Source organism: Dreissena polymorpha, chromosome 1, assembly GCF_020536995.1.
Source record: "Dreissena polymorpha isolate Duluth1 chromosome 1, UMN_Dpol_1.0, whole genome shotgun sequence".
Classification (NCBI taxonomy): domain Eukaryota; kingdom Metazoa; phylum Mollusca; class Bivalvia; order Myida; family Dreissenidae; genus Dreissena; species Dreissena polymorpha.
This window is the reverse complement of record NC_068355.1, coordinates 99,568,314-99,586,296: the sequence shown is the minus strand read 5'-3', so window position 1 is coordinate 99,586,296 and position 17,983 is coordinate 99,568,314. Positions and strand designations below refer to the sequence as shown.

Here is a 17,983-nt window from a genome sequence, read left to right as displayed (position 1 = left end):
ACATTACACGATGATTAATGGACGGTGAAAATTAGTTTGTAGTGATATCACGCCTTATCCAGTACGATGTAGCCATATTCAGAAGACAGATCAACAACATTTCAGTTTCTAAGCAGTCATGACAGGCACAGTTTTTACCGCTTTAAAGAAGGTGAGTTAAAGTTTCATTATCAAAAAGCTATTATTCTAATTTATTTTATATTTATGTGTACCAATGTGTCAATACCGTTATATGGTCTATAACGGCAATGTCATAACTTACATGGTTTTCGGACATAAGGGCTACACACGACCATGAAAACTCACGTTCAGTCTTTAAAAAAAAAACGATGGCCGAGGTTTCACAGGACCAAACAAAGTTGTCGCCACTTTTTATGCCTCCGGATCGAAAGATCGGTGGTAAATTTTTTTTGCCTGTCTGTCTGTCAATGTGTCAGTCATTGTATGTGTGTGTCACAAAACTTTAACCTTGGTTAAACTTTTATAACTTTTGCAATACTGAAGATAGCAACTTCATATTTGACATGCATGTATATCTCATAGAGCTGCACATTTTGAGTGGTGAAAAGTCAAGGTCAATGTCATCCTTCAAGGTCAAAGGTCAAATATCATTGTATTTTTCGTTCCTAAAACTTTAACCTTCGTTAAAGTTTGGTCATAACTTTTTGAATATTGAAGATAGCAACTTGATAATTGGCATGCATGTGTATCTCATGGAGCTGCACATTTTGAGTGGCTAAAGGTCAAGGTCATCATTCAAGGTCAAAGGTCAAATTTATGGCTTCAAAGAGGGGCAGTAGGGGGCATTGTGTTTCTGACAAACACATCTCTTGTTCGCAACGTAAAAACCATCGGTTAATCGTTGCATTATGATTGTTTGTTATAGGTTATATCTTTTTATTACAATTTATTTAAACTTATTAACCAATGTCAGCATTTTTGACACTTCCGTTGACAATATATCACATTATGAAAATCAACACTCTAACTTGCAGAGTGCTAAATCCTCCTTCCAAACAAGATTTGTATTTGTTCAAATAACAACTGTCTGCCCTTATTCATGTTGAATTACATCATGATAATTGAGGACAGACAGTGTTTAAAAGTTCAAAAATCAAATATTTTGTTTAATTTTTTCATGCGGCAGATTTACCACCTTTTTAATAAAAGGAAACTGCATTTCTGCATTAAAAAAGATGATTGATTTTTAAATTGTCATAGTTATTTTGAATGAAATATCACAATGTGGCAACATATTAATTCCCAAATAATTCAGAAGATAAATAAGAATGCTGATTTTGATTTTAACTGAGTGTGATTGTGTCCAACCAAGTGTGAAACTGATGATGTTTTGTTTAAGATAATCTTTCACAGGATGTCACTCTCTCTTAGAACAAAGCGATCTAATAACAATCAATGAACCTGGGGCTTATTTTTACACAATCTGATGACCTAATGTGCTCCAGTAACGAACCAGACCAGATTTCTTGTTTTAAAGATAAGCACAGACTACAATTATAGTGTGAATTATGAAATTCTCCACTTTCAAAAATTTGTTGCAAGTTGAGACACTGGGGATTGGCAGCAAAACCCCTGCAATGGCCCATTTTTTTTTACTTTTCTTATCACCTGAACTTATATGCATAATTATCTATTATGAATGCAGAATATACATCAGTAGCCTTTGTATGTATCAATGTTACTTGATGTAAAGTTTGTCAGTTAAACCATTTATTTATTATTTCTTTAATCCCCCTTTACTTTCATAATGAAAAGGATTATTTTACTACAGGCTTGCAGGCTACAGATTAATATTAAGTTATCTGAGATTAATATTGATAATTCAATAAAACATTTTTAACCAGGCATTCAGAAGGAAAAAAACTGGTTATTAGATTGGCGAATGTCGGCGGGCTGGCGGAACAAGCTTGTCCGGGCAATAACTTTGTCATTCATTGTGAGATATTAAAATCATTTGGCACATTTGTTCACCATCATTAGACGGTGTGTCGCGCGAACAAATTTCGTCAATATCTCCAAGGTCAAGGTCACTTTTTGAGTTCAAAGGTCAATAATGGCCATAAATGAGCTTGTCCGGGCCATAACTATGTCATTCATTGTGAGATTTTAAAATCATTTGGCACATTTGTTCACCATCATTGGAAGGTGTGTCGATCAAAAGAATTACGTCAATATCTCCAAGGTCAAGGTCGCCAGGACTAAAAATATATTGACTTTCAAATAATGGGGGTAACTTTGAATAATCAGTGACAATGCACATTTTGAGTTGGTCTCCCTTTATCAGACTTTTTTTTTCAAATTCAAATCAAGGTTGCCATGAGTAAAATTAGATGGAATCTTACACAAGGGGGTAACAATGCACATTTTGAATTGTCTCCCTTTATCACACTTTTTTTAAATTGAAAACCTGGTTTTGTGAGTTTGTTTTTGTGTGTGACAATTTTGTTCCTTGTCTTTAAGTAAATTTAGCTAAAAATGCCCTATATTAGCAAAAATGCCCTATTTATGAAATATATGTACATAATAATATATGGTTGCAATTAATAAGCTCAATTAGAATTTTAGGTTATTACACACATCTTGTTAGATATATACTATCAGTAACTGTTAATATAAGAACCTAGTATTTGATAATATATGTATGTTCTTTAGTTCCAATGAGATTATTACTTTGTTTAATCATAAACTATTTACTGTGTAGACACTGGAGGCTTACTATGTCCACTTCAGCTTTTGGCCTTCTAGGTGTATTGTTTAATAAACTTGTTTAACTTGTTAAACTTGTTATCAAATAAAATAATCAAACATAATTAAAAAATCTGTAATGAATGAAAATTTAACATAGAACTGCATCTGTTTAAAACAGTTTTGTTTATGGGTAATAATTGAAAATGATCACACATTTGTATCATTAATTGATTGAATATTTGGATTGTTTCTGTTATTTTTTTTTAATACAAGCTGAGATTGTGTAAAACTTTCCGCCATGTAAGTGCAGGCTAGAACGGACCTTTAAATGATAAGAAGGGGATGTGAATTCAAATAACATTCATCAATGTTTCATTTTTTATAACATGGACTTTTATTTGACATCAAATTCCATTCTTTAAATCTTTGAAGTTAAAAATTGAGCACCAAAGTTGACATGAGAATATGAAATATGTGAACAGAACTCCTTACTAATCTGCAAACAATACCATCACAATTAATAACCTTTAAATACTGAGTAATTACTTGACAGTTTTTTTACCTAGCTTGGGATTGTATTTGGAGTTTGTTATGTCAAGGTCATGTCAAGGTCAAGTTCAGCTGTATAACTCTAGTTTGAATGGGGGTTTCATGCTTCTTCATGTTTTGCTCACATTTGCAGTCACTGAGTCGAATCAAAGTATTAGGAACAGTGAAGACTGTTGTACACAAGTGTGGAGCTGTAACAGTTTGGCTTGCGAAGTATGGATGTATTGCCTGCTGCATTTCACAGTACGGTGTTCAACTGACATTGGTAAGTCGTGTGATCAATTTTGTATTTTACTGCTGTAAAAGTGAATGTCATGTTTAATAATAGAAACAAGTAATTATCTATATAAGGTAATCATCTATATAAACAATACAAATTGATTAAAATAAGCATTTTATGCTCCTATATGAGGCAATTAGCACTCCATTTGTACATCTGTCTTTATTCCTCTCCCAAAGCTTTTGTTTTCATCTACTGGGTGTACCTTGCTAAAAATTTCACATTTGAATTACCAGAATGTTTACAGGGGTGGCGAAATCTAAAAAAACTATACTTGTCCACGGACTAGTGCTGCAACAATATACCGGTTTATCGGTATATATCGCAATACGCAATCCGCATATTGTATTGCGATACGATTTTCATCATACTGGTACGAACATTTAAAAAAAATCATTCACATTTCGTCCAGAAAAGCCATTCGAAATAATGATAACAAGGTAAACAAAACAAAGGAGTGTAAAAAAAAAATCCGTAAAAAAAGCATTCTGAAAGTGTATTATACAATGTAGCGTTGTTACATCGGAGCATTTGTTCGATGCTTTTGAACAGATTATCGTTGAATTAATTGCGCACAGCTGTAAATGTTTTGTTCGATTCTGAATTGAGCATTATTAAATTTGTATTCCGAATTTCGGAATTACGCTTCCAAATTTTAATGCTAATGCGACAATAACATTTTTTAGCGTCAAATAAAAATATCTTTATCGTTTGTCTCAATAAAAAGCGCGTGAAAATTATACAGACATGTAGAACATGGCATGGAAAGTATGGGTGTATTTTGTGTTGTATAAAAACAGGAACATCACGTCAGGTGAATTACGCGTGTTCAGTGGAAAAAAAACGCCCCGGTTGGACGTTATTTCATCACATCTTTAAATAGTAACGAATGCCAAAATGTATTTGATACTTAAGAAAATTTGCGAATTTTTGTGTTTCTTGTTATTCTTGAGCACATTTATAGTAAATATATACCAGAATTTGCTTTAAAATTGGAATATACGGGATTATCCGGTAATTGGCAAGTTATAATTTTGGTACAAGTTAGCAATATATTGCGATATATTCCAATATGGGTTTTTGAACTGACAATATATTGCAATACGGTTTTTGGCGTATTGTTGCAGCACTACCACGGACAACCATTTAGGAAATTTAACTTGTCCGTTGCTGAACTACACTTGTCCGTTAATTTTTATATAAATTATAAACGCATTTATTGATTAATGTAAAACAATGTGGAATATACCAAAATGAGTATGATTTGCTAGTTTTGTTTATAGTTGTATTTCAATAGTACATTCATTATAGCAGTATATTATAAACAATATAAAGACTTTCTAAAACTTTTAATCTTGCAAAGCTAGTGTTATTAAAACATGTGTTGAACATAAGTACATCGTAATCTTAACTAATTAAACTAGTCAAATATGTGAACCTCATCAGACTGAGGCTCTGCGCCGCTACTTGTAGCAATTTGATTATCATCAACTGGTAACCATTGAAAATCTGTGAGCCAAGTTTCTTGAAAAGGTCTGGTGCGTTTACTTAGATCATTTTTTTTATCATAATCTTTCTTAGTTTTTTTGGGTGGTGGACTGCTCAAAGCTTCGGGTTTCTGCTCTGTTGTTGAAGATTTAAAAAAACTAAATGTTCCATTTTTACCATTAAAGTTGTCTTAAATAACAAGGTAGACCGTGTTTTGATTGTCTTACTTTGATACTTTTTATTTCCGTCTGATTGTAAAAATAAAGAAACCAGTCTGTACACTGTTTAACAGTCGGGCCGAATGTTTAAAATGCTGCATGCTCCTGGTCTCTTATAGAATAAGGAAGATCACTGCGCAGGAGAGTGCCCGTATTTTAGCTTGATTTCTCCGCAAATAGCACTGACAATGTAATCGCATGTCAACAATCGGTTTTGTAAAACTTAATTACGGCTTTAATACAATGTATTTTTTTGTATACCTGGACCCGACTTTTAAAAAACGTGTTGTCCACGGACAACTTAATTGAAAAAAATCAGTTGCCCAGACAAGCAAATGTACGACTCGGGCAGCTCGGACATTTGATTCGCCACCCCTGGTTTAGTTACTGTGCGTTAATATAGGAATTGAAGCAATAACTAGTTAGTTAAAATCTATTTATTTTAGCTTAATTGCATTGAAAGCCTCAGGCTTATTTAAATGATCTCAAGTCTGTTTCCTGGGCCTAGAACCAGTGCTTGGTTTCTTTGGGGGAGATCTTAAGAATGCTCCGACAGTTGGGATTGAACCTCCTGTGACTTTCTGGTTGCTAGGCCGGGCAATACCATATTAATTACAAAACAAATCCTGAATATTTCACATTTAAATAACCAAAATGTGTAGTTAATCGATTGCTAAGGAAGGAATTAAGGCTGGAACCAGTTAAAGACAGAATTATGGCCATTTTCTGTTTAAACACTGAAGAATAAATAGTCCTCTGAAACTTGTAATATAAACATCTTTTAACTCTTTCAGTGCTGGAACCGAATTTTCAAGGCCTTTGCAATCAGTTTGGATCCAGATGAGACGCCACAAAACGTGGTGTCTCATCAGGATCCAAACTGTTTGCTTTTATGATAGTATTCTTTGAAAAAAATCGAAGAAAATGCTAATTTTAGAAATTCAGCAGACAACATTTTAGCAGACGACAAATTTCCCAGCATGCAAAGGGTTAATTACCAGGTGAATCTGGCTAAAACTTTTACAGTTGATGAACTTCTATGAGTAGATGATTTTTAAGAAAGGAATTTCGGCTGCAACTTGTTTTGGCAGAATTATGGCCCTTTATTTTATTTTGTTTGCCACAATAGCATTACAGTCCCAATTTTTTACTTAATTACACTTTAACTGCTGGAGTAATCTTGCTCAAACTTTCACAATTTAATGATCTCAACTTTGATTGCTGCCAGAATTGGCTTGATTACCAGTATGGCCCTCTGTCATTTTGTCCACTGCACAATGGATTTGTATGCGTGCAAACATGTGTTGTGGAGGCATCAGTGAGTGTGAGATATTTCTAGTTTCTTCATTTGTTTGTTTTTTATTTAGTGTGAAGGACATTCCATGGAGCCCTATATAACGAATGGCGATATTTTTCTGGCAGAAAGATATAGTGTCTACACATACAGATTGAAAGTGTAAGTGCTGCAAGAATATATCCTTAAGTAATTATGCTGCTTTGAAGAATCGTGGCTATGTTTTAATTAGTATCTTCTAGTTAGTCAGTTAGTATTAGTTTCCATGCTATATTGAAAGAAAGCTTTAATCTTGAACCATGCAAATAGATACAGTTGCTATTTGGGAGGGGATGGGGTTGGCAGATGCCTATCAATATAAAGGTTAACCAGTCATAGGTCACGGGGTCTTGTCACAGTGAATTAATTTCAACATAATATTATGTGATTGCTTTGCATTATGATGATGCAGATTGGTAAAGTCATTACTTGGGAGTAAGAGAAATAGTACTGTTTATTTTGAGATCTCGAAATAAGATTTCAAGATCAGATGGGCTTGTCATGGGTGATTTGTTTTTGCACTATAATATTTTGAAAATGATTTGCATACAATCATGCAAAATGGTGAAGCAGTTACATGGGCTTACATGGAGAACCCATTTAAGTTGAGGTCATCAGGTCAATGTCACATTCACATTTATTAAGTAAGTTGTTTCTGTGTGATATCTCAAACACTATGCTTGTTACTTGGGAGGAAAAAAGATACCTGTTTTTTTTAGATTAGATGGTCAAAGATGAAGGTTACATGGGCTGAACAAGAACGTTGCTTCCACACAATATCTATCAAATTGTCTGGAGCATATAAACTAGAATTCTGGTTAGTCTTTACAAAGGAATTATCAGTACTTAGTTGTTTTGAAAAGATCTTGGTAATGATTTGCATGTAGGCGTTAAATCCGGGCCTGAGGTGTTGCAGTGCAGACACGTTTATCCATTACATGACACCGTGATCCATTACACAATTGATTGTTGGAAAAAAGTTAATCAATAAAGAGGACCAATCATGTATATGTAATTGACATGGTCAACAAAAGTATATGACTGCGTCATCCAAACCCTTGGGCAGGCGACCTGAAGGCTTGGCTATACATTTCTATTTATTTGACAATTGCAACCTTTTTTCTTTGTTTTGCGGACATTTTTAGATCGACTATATATATATATATATATATATATATATATATAGTGGAGCTATCCTACTCACCCTGGCGTCGGCGTGAGCGTTGGACAATTTTAAAGTTTGCATACCACCTCAAATATTTTCAATGTCCCTTGACATATTGCTTTTATATTTTGCATACTTCTTTACCAACATGACCCCAACATATAAACAAGAGCAGGCAACTGTATCAAGCATTTTGTAAGAATTATGGCCCCTTTTTCACTTACAATATGCATATTATTGAAAAATCTATGTTAAAGTTTGCGTACCACCTCAAATATTTTGGCATATTGCTTTCATATTTTGCGTACTTCTTTACCAACATGACCCCAATCTATAAACAAGAGCAGACAACTGTATTAAGTATTTTTTAAGGATTATTGCCCTTTTTTCACTAAGAAAATTGAAAATTTGGTTAAGTTTTGTGTTTAGCTCCACTTTATTCCTAAAGTATCAAAGCCATTGCTTTCATAATTGCAACACTTACTAACTCTAATAAGAGGACTGTGCAGGCAAAGTTATGTTTCTCTGACTGGCATTTTGACAGAATTATGGCCCCTTTTATACTTAGATAATTGAACATTTGGTTAAGTTTTGTTTGTTGGTCCATTTTACTCCTAAAGTATCATAGCTATAATTGTTTTCAGACTTGGAACACGCGCTAACTATCATAAGGGGACTGTACAAGAAAAGTTGCATAACTTTTGTTGGAATTTTAACGGAATAATGACCCTTTTTTGACTTAGTCAATTTGAATATTTTATGAAATTTTGTGTTTAGATCCACTTTACTCCTACAGTATCAAGGCTATTGCTTTCAAACTTCAAATACTGTCTTATTATCATGAGGGTACTGTACCTGGCAAGTTCAATTTGACCTTGACCTTGGAATGACATTGACTCTCAAAATCAAATTAATAAATTTTGCTTGAATTGTCATAACTTCTTTATTTATGATCAGATTTGCTCCATACTTTGACAAAACAACACTTACCTGACATACCACGATGGACTCCACCCAAACCATCCCCCATCCCCACCCCAGTATCCCCCCCCCCAAAAAAAAAAAAACAACAACATTTTTTTATATTTTTTTCCCTTATTTTTGAAAGATAATGTAATAAATGACCACCCCCTCCACATTATACCCCCTCTCCACCCCACCCCACCCTCCCACCCAAAAAATCTTTTTTGAAACATTGTAAAAAAAACACAAATATTTATTGATTTCATTTTTGAAGGACTATCCCACCCAAGCTTTTGCTATCAAACTTGAAATATAATCTTATTACTTTTTTTTTGTCTTTACAAATGTTCAATAGATTGTGAAAAATATACCTGAACTCAGAATCGTCTATAAAGTACAACTTCTTTAAAACGTAAGCAATCAATATGTTTCAATTATGGTCCTCTTTCACTTAGAATATGACTATATTACCCTGACCTTATTGAATATGAACTATTTCCCCATGATGGCTTACATTATACTGTCAAGCACTCGAATAGTCGAGCGGGCTGTCTTCTGACAGCTCTTGTTAATTTTTCCTAGTGGGGACGTGGTGGGCGCAAGAAGTCATAAGGACCCACATATGTATATATGCAAAAGAATCATTGCCATGGAGGGGGATACAGTCTTCAACAACATCACTAAAGAACATATTCAGGTAATTTGTAAGTTTAATGTCTTGTTAGACATGGCAAACATGTAAAAATGTAGTTTTACTAAAAGAAGACTGAACTGTAAGATAACAAGACTGAACTCTTGGTTCATGTAAGTATGAAAGAGTTGATAACCTACACAATTTATCTAAGTTAAAATGTTTCTTGTTTTTTTACCCACCTTTAAGGTAATTGGGCCAGGGACTTTTGGAGTGGTAAAAATCACATCATTTTTGGAAATTGACATTGTTCTTTTTATGCCCCCGGATCGAAAGATCGGGGGTATATTGTGTTTGGCCTGTCTGTCTGTCACTGTGTCAATCAGTCATTCATTGTGTGTGTCCCAAAACTTTAACCTTGGTCATAACTTTTGCAATATTGAAGAAAGCAACTTGATATTTGGCATGCATGTGTATCTCATGGACCTTCACATTTTGAGTGGTGAAAGGTCAAGGTCATCCTTCAAGGTCAAAGGTCAAATATATGGCTTCAAAGCGCCGCAATAGGGGGCATTGTGTTTCTGACAAACACATCTCTTGTTTATCTTTCAAATACAATAAAATGGAGAATACAAATGTTTTATACATTTTATTAACCAGGTTTTCCGAAGGAAAAAACTGGTAATTAGATTGGCGGGCTGGCGGGCGGAACAAGCTTGTCCAGGGCATAACTTTGTTGTTCATTGTCAGATTTAAAAATCATTTGGCACATTTGTTAACCATCTTTAGACGGTGTGTCGCGCGAAAGAATTACGTCAATATCTCCAAGGTCAAGGTCACAATTTGAGTTTGAAGGTCAAGAATGGCCATAAATGAGCTTGTCTGGGTCATAACTTTGTCGTTCATTGTCAGATTTTTAACCAGGTTTTCCGAAAATCATTTGGCACATTTGTTCACCATCATTGGACGGTGTGTCGCGCGAAATAATTACGTCGATATCTCCAAGGTCAAGGTCACACTTTGAGTTTTAAGGTCAAAAATGGCCATAAATGACCTTGTCCTGGCCATAACTATGTCATTCATTGTGAGATTTTAAAATCATTTGGCACATTTGTTCACCATCATGGGACGGTGTGTCGCACGAAAGAATCACGTCAATATCTCCAATGTCAAGGTCGCCACGACTAAAAATAGATTTTTTTTTTAAACAAACTTACAAAGGGGGTTAATTTTGTTTGTTCATTTCAAAAGTTCAGTTTGAGTTTTCTCCCTTTATCACATTTTTTTTTCACAATGAAAACCTGGTTTTGTGACAATTTTGTCCCTTGTTAAATCATTTGGCACATTTGTTCACCATCATTAGACGGTCTGTCGCGCGAAAGAATTAAGTCGATATCTCCAAGGTCAAGGTCACAATTTGAGCTTGAAGTTCAAAAATGGCCATAAATGAGCTTGTCCGGGCCATAACTTTGTCGTTCATTGTCAGATTTTAAAATCATTTGGCACATTTGTTCACCATCATTAGACAGTGTGTGGCGCGAAAGAATCACGTCGATATCTCCAAGGGCAAGGTCACAATTTGAGTTTGAAGGTCAAAAATGGCCATAAATGAGCTTGTCTGGGCAATTTCTATGTCATTCATTGTGACATTTTAGAATCATTTGGCACATTTGTTCACCATTATTGGACGGTTTGTCGCGGGAGAGAATTACGTCAATATCTCCAAGGTCAAGGTTGCCACAGCTAAAAATAGATTGATTTTGAAACAACTATGTAACTATGAACAATCAGTAACAATGCACATTTTGATTTTGAGTTGTCTCACTTTATCAGACTTTTTTCTAATTGAAATAAAGGTCAATTTTACACAAGTGGGTTAATAATACACATTTTGAATTGTCTCCCTTTATCAGACTTTTTTTCCACTGAAAACCTGGTTTTGTGACAATTTTGTCCCTTGTTTGTATTGTATTTGTTAAGGATCAACTCCTAGAACTAGATTAAGATAAGAAAACTGACATTGCTGAACAAACAATTTATATAAAAAACTCCCAATACAGAATTTTAGGCAGTAATTTGGAAAAATATATACTTTTTGAGATTGGGAATGCAACAATTTATTAATGTAATAGTAAGATATTTTTCTGAAAATACTGCCTTATCTCTCATTAATCGAACAGTTTGTAGAATCAGTTTTTATTTATTTAAGCTAGAAAGTATTGACAGAAGGCTAGCACTCTTCTGTAACTGGTTGTAACCTGTACTTGGCATCGTAAGAAAAGGTCTTAAGAAAACTTTTCAAGAAAGGGGTACAAACTTGAGACTTTTGATTGTTAGGTAGAAAACCTACCCACTACACTAATAAGACCTAGCAAGTGACTCAATTTTAAACCATATGCATTATTGTGTTTGCTGCCTACCGTAAATGTCCTTATTGACGCGCACTGCCCATGTTTTTTCAAGACCCTTGCGCATTAAATTCGAACCACTATTACCTATTCCTCACATTACCTGCCGCTCACAACATTGGTTAATTTAATCTTATGACATAGTCTGCTGCAGACTGGCTACATAGTGATGTCCAATTCCACGCAAATTGGCCGTGGATCCCATTTTATTTTTCATGGACTTAAATAATTCCCCATTAAGAGACGCTCACCATTAAATTCAGTTTGACCGGGTATTTCACGCCTTCACTGAGTCTAGTTGATAAGTATTTATAGTGTGACAAACAATTTTCTTTTCACAAACTGATCACTCCTTATTCCAATAGTCACTTCTGATCATATTCTAAACAATGACTTTAACCCTTAAAGCGCGAGCTGAATTTTAAAGGCCTTTGCAAACAGTTTGGATCCAGATGAGACGCCACAGAATGTGGCGTCTCATCAGGATCCAAACTGTTTGCTATTCTGATAGTATTCTTTGAAAAAAATGGAAGAAAATGCTAATTTTAGAAATTCTGCAGACGACATTTTAGCAGACGACAAATTTCCCAGCATGCAAAGGGTTAATTGTTGACAACTGTTGGTTGCCAATGTCCCCTATCACAATTTTCCAAGAGACTTTGTCCACCTACTGGCATGCTCCAATATCTCTTGGGCATATGTCTGGAACTGTCAGTGCCCTACATTCAAATGAATATTTGCTATATTTTAAGGAGTCTAATTTACAGGTACCCAGAGGACATGTTTGGTTAGAGGGAGATAACAAGGACAACTCTATTGACTCAAGGGATCATGGTGCTCTCCCCTATGCATTAATACAGAGCAGGCTTTTGTATAAGGTAATTGTTAATAAAAATTTTCCAAACAAAGCTTGACACAGACCTTCATACATGATAATGTATTGTATCATGAGAAAAACATTCATTACTGACATTACAAAATTTTACAATAAAATGTTGTTATTTAGATGGAATATTAGACAAATGTTCAATGTTTTCCTATTGAAATGCAATTCTAGGGACGTTATATTCCAGACTAAACTTCCTCAACTGAGGTAGTAATGTCATGTTCTTGTTCCGTCATTGCTTTTGAGACTCTGCTAGCAACTAAGGAACCGATAAGAGATTTAGAGGGTGTGTTCTTTACTTTAAATATCCTGTAATTTTTCTGCCAGAAAAATGAAACAAAATATGTCACACAATTTTATTGCAAACATTAAAAAAATTGGAAGTTATGGACCAATTAAGAAATATGAATTGATATATAGTAAGCTTTTGTTTATAATTAGTTTTACCATTGTTAACCATTAATTTTGTTTAAAAATAAAAAAAATAAAATAATACTGTTCTTGTAATATATATGAACGTCAGTTCTTACTAAGATATTAATGCTTTTCCATTGTTTTATCTTTTTATTTACTAGAACTCAGTAAATTGTTATCACAAATATTTTCATTTAATTATATACTAGTACATGTTTGCCTTATCTGTTAATTTTCCTCCTTTTTTTTTTACAAAGAACCATTAATTTTTAAGATATTATAATTAATTCAAGGTATATTTTGTGAACTTTGTGAGCACAGTTGTTAGCAAATTGAATACAATATGTTGGAAATATATAATTCTTTATATTGGATAAAGAAAAGAAAATGTTATCAATCCAGTTGAATGACAGTGAGAAAAAAACAGTTGAGATGGTTAGATGTTTGCAGATCTTGTCTCCCAGGGGAGGAACTTGTAAGGGTCAAATCTAGTTTTATGGCTGTGTTGGATGTGGGACTGGCCTAATGGAACCAGACATTAAATGGTTTCCAATGAGCAATGTATTTTGGAGAACATACAACTCATATTAATGGATTTATTCATATATATATTTTTAGCTCGGCGTTTTCGGAGAAAATCAAATTGCTTTCATCTACAATTTTGAAACTTCATATGTAGATGCACCTTGATGAGTTCTACATGCCACACACATTTTTGGGTCACTAGGTCAAAGGTCAAGGTCACTGTGCCCTTAAAAAAAAAAATCTGACAAGCTTTCATTTATTCAAAATTGCACCCGTAGCCGACCGTGGCACCCATTATGCGGTGCTCTTGTTTTTAATTTGGAGCTGTTTTATTGTGCTTTGTTTTCATATTAACTGAATATAATGACTGAAGCTTATGGATATTAAAAAAACAATAATGATGCCTTTGAGAGTATTAAAATTTGATGATATTGAAAAAAGGAGCGCCTCACTGGGAAAAGAGGCCTTTATGCTTATGCCTAAAGTGTTGTCCCAGATGCAGTTTGCATTTGCAAAATAAGCAAGCATGTACTTAAAAATGACAATTATAAAAAAAACACTTACAAACCCCCACAATTCCCTTTAGATAAATGTAATTGTTTTTATGAACTGAGGCTTATTTGTAACAAAAGAACCACTTCATTTTAATACTTTAGCTTGATTGGTCATTGTCGGCTTGGGTACTACTTACATGTACCCCGGGTACTCTTAAGTATACTTAAATGTACCCCGGGTATGGTAAATATACGAAAATATACCCGGGAATTTTTCACGCTAAATCAGTCGTTGTCAGATATATTTTTGTCTGTCTGTCTGTCTGTCTGTCTGTCTGTCTGTCTGTCGGTCTGTCTGTCTGTCTGTCTGTCTGTCTGTCTGTCTGTCTGTCTGTCTGTCTGTCTGTCTGTCTGTCTGTCTGTCTGTCCTGTCTGTCGTCTGTCTGTCTGTCTGTCTGTCTGTCTGTCTGTCTGTCTGTCTGTCTGTCTGTCTGTCTGTCTGTCTGTCTGTCTGTCTGTCTGTCTGTCTGTCTGTCTGTCTGTCTGTCTGTCTGTCTGTCTGTCCTGTCTGTCTGTCTGTCCTGTCTGTCTGTCTGTCTGTCTGTCTGTCTGTCTGTCTGTCTGTCTGTCTGTCTGTCTGTCTGTCTGTCTGTCTGTCTGTCTGTCTGTCTGTCTGTCTGTCTGTCTGTCTGTCTGTCTGTCTGTCTGTCTGTCTGTCTGTCTGTCTGTCTGTCTGTCTGTCTGTCTGTCTGTCTGTCTGTCTGTCTGTCTGTCTGTCTGTCTGTCTGTCTGTGGAAAACTTTAACCTTGGTTAAAGTTTTTCAATATTGAAATAACTTTAGCAATATAGAATATAGCAACTTGATATTTGGCATGCATGTGTATCTCATGGTCCTGAAAATTTTGAGTGGTGAAAGATCAAGGTCATCCTTCAAGGTCAAAGGTCAAATATATGGCTTCAAAGCGGCGTCAAAACTTTAACATTGGTCATAACTTTGAAATATTGAAGATAGCAACTTGATATTTGTCATGTTTGTGTTTCTCATGGAGCTGCACAGTTTGAGTGGTGAAAGGTCAAGGTCAAGTTCATCCTTCAAGGTCAAAGGTTAAATATATGGCTTCAAAGCGGCGTCAAAACTTTAACCTTGGTCATAACTTTTGCAATTTTGAAGATAGCAACTTTATATTTGGCATTTATGTGTATCGCATGGAGCTGCACATTTTGAGTGGTGAAAGGTCAAGGTCATCCTTCAAGGTCAAAGGTCAATTTTATGGCTTCAAAGCTGCGCAATAGGGGGCATTGTGTTTCTGACAAACACATCTCTTGTTTTTAAAGACAAGTTTGTTTAAGATAAACAATATCGTTTTAAGGTAATAGGTTGCGCGTTTTACAACATTGGAATTTTGGCGGGAATACAACTTGGGTACAGTCTAATAATGACCAGGTACGTGTAAGTATATTTACTGTACCCGGGGTACATGTAAGTATAGGTAAGAGTACCCAGGGTACGTGTAAGTAGTACCCGAGCCGACAATGACCAATCGAGCAATACTTTATGTCTGAAAATGGTTATTTAGATTAAAACCAAATACTGAAATCAAAATAATAGAAAGCAATTTCTCTAAACTTTACAAATGTCCTCTTATTTCCTGCTTTTTTTTCAGATTCTTTCAGCAAGAGGCAATGGATGATGGAACATGCTAAAGCAGATCTTTTATTTCATCAAAGCATATCGCTCCACTATTTCTCAGGATTGAAAAGACACCTAGGAATCATTCTTAGAACATATAGTTGTGGCGCAATATGTTAATAATATGTTGTTCACTTATTATGAATAATGTATTGGACATACTGATGTATACCCCATAAATTAAATATGTAGGGGTATACTGGAATAAACCTGTTGGTTAGATTTGTTGGTAGTTTGGTGGGTTGGTGTATCACTCTGCGTATACATACTTTGTGTGGAGAACTAGTCTCCCAGCCCTGGAACTAAGGCATATTTTGGATATGTTACAACATTTTTCATGTGCTTTTGTTGTTTGACACTTGTCTCTAAGTTTTCTTTGTATCACCATGCACCTTAATAGATATGTTGTTTATATTACTTAGAAGTGCAATAAGAATTGTTGTGTAGTTTGTGAAAATCTGCAGAGTAATGTGCCCTGGAACTAACGAGAAATGATAAGCTTACATAACTGTACATGTACATTTGTACTCCTGAACGTGTCTCTAAGTGTTCTGTGTATCCACATCAAACTTGATAGATATTATGTTTATACATGTACTTATGTAAGATGTTATTTTGCGTATGTTGCCATATTCTTTTTGTAAGTATGTGCCCGTATCAAAATGAGACTTTAAAAATATATTGTTTATTTAATGAAGAGGTTCAAATCACCAATTCACGCTACCGTGTATTTTGTTTGCAGACTTATGTGCCCTTGAACTTAGGGTCAATTTCAATAAGTCAAGGTTTAAGTTTTTCCTCTCAGTGTGCGATAGATATGAAGTAGAGAACCACACATGTTTTGGATGAATTTTACCAATATTTATCTTCAGTGACTGTTCTAAATGTTCCTTAAGACACGTGTGATTGTATATTGTGAATGAAATTCCGATGTATAGCGATTTATTATATGATGTGAAATTTTCAGCACAAGTTGATTTTGTTGTTTACATGTAATAATTAAGCGATAAATCTGGTTGCAGATATTAATGTGTAAGAGTATTACTTAATTAAATAGCTAAATGTAGTATTTTGTAATTAAATTAAATATTCAGTTAACATGTTGATTGTAAAGTTTATTTTAGGTTACTCAATGTATCTATATCACGAGTGTTTATGTATGTTGGTATGATCCCTTAAAGTAAGATAAATGTGCTTGATTAAGGATTAAACAATTCATGCCAAATTTGAAACTAAATAGAAGCAATATTTATGTCCCCCACCACTATAGTGGGGGACATATTGTTTTTGCCCTGTCTGTTGGCTTGTTTGTGTGCTTGTTTGTTTGTTTGCACCAACTTTAAAATTTGCAATAACTTTTGCAATATTGAAGATAGCAACTTGATATTTGGCATGCATGTGTATCCATGTGTATCCATCCTTCAAGGTCAAAGGTCAAATATATATCTTCAAAGCAACGCAAAAGGGGACATAGTGTTTTTGTCAACCACATATCTTGTTGATTTATCTATTCAGTATGCGGTCGTTGTAATTTGCATAAAACATTTGAACTGTGGCACAATTATCATGTCAGATTTACCGACCTTTATACACTTAGCAGTTTTTTTATTAGAAGTGCATTAAGTATTTTTTCTAGAAGACAAATGGTTTTTGTGGTGTAAATGACAGACCAGTGCCAAATAAAGATATATATTAGAGAATCGCCGAAATCCCATGTGAACGAATTGTTAGTGGATGAAGAATGAATGAGTCTGATTGTTTCCTCTGCCTTCTTTAATTAATTTATTTCTTCTAAATGAACAGCTCACTCATTCCATGTTGGAACTACTGGCTAAGCTGTATATACCATATTATGGGAAGATAATACTTTCGCATGCCTTATTTATTTTTGTACTGGTATGACAAAAAAGATATTAAACGAATATAACATTTTGATCAATATCGTCAGTGTGTCAAACGATTACTTTAAACCATTATACAGGCATGTATAAAACGCATCTTTAAGTGCAGTCTGCTTTAAAGCAACCACATATTTATAAACAAATTGCACTTTGAAAGGGAATGAATAGATGTTGTACAGCCAAAATCTCGTTGGACAACACAGCCAGATAGAACTTCAAAGGCATTCCTAATAAAGTGAGCCGTTTTCTGTGAAACGGGGACGTCACTCTCCGCTTTTATGATATTTTCTGTTTATAGAAAGACTCTTCTTAGAAAAAATCCAGTTAA

The 17,983-nt window shown here is 34.5% G+C and overlaps 1 protein-coding gene across 1 annotated transcript; it reads left to right on the top strand.

Annotated features, from left to right (window-relative positions):
* The first annotated feature begins 61 nt into the window (after positions 1-61).
* LOC127842361 (mitochondrial inner membrane protease subunit 1-like) lies at positions 62-17,697 on the top strand. Its single transcript, XM_052371825.1, has 6 exons — positions 62-151; positions 3,392-3,523; positions 6,612-6,700; positions 9,288-9,402; positions 12,512-12,622; positions 15,729-17,697. The coding sequence occupies exons 1-6, from the start codon at positions 119-121 to the stop codon at positions 15,753-15,755; spliced, it is 507 nt and encodes a 168-aa protein (XP_052227785.1). The 5' UTR covers positions 62-118; the 3' UTR covers positions 15,756-17,697.
* The last annotated feature ends 286 nt before the right edge of the window (positions 17,698-17,983 follow it).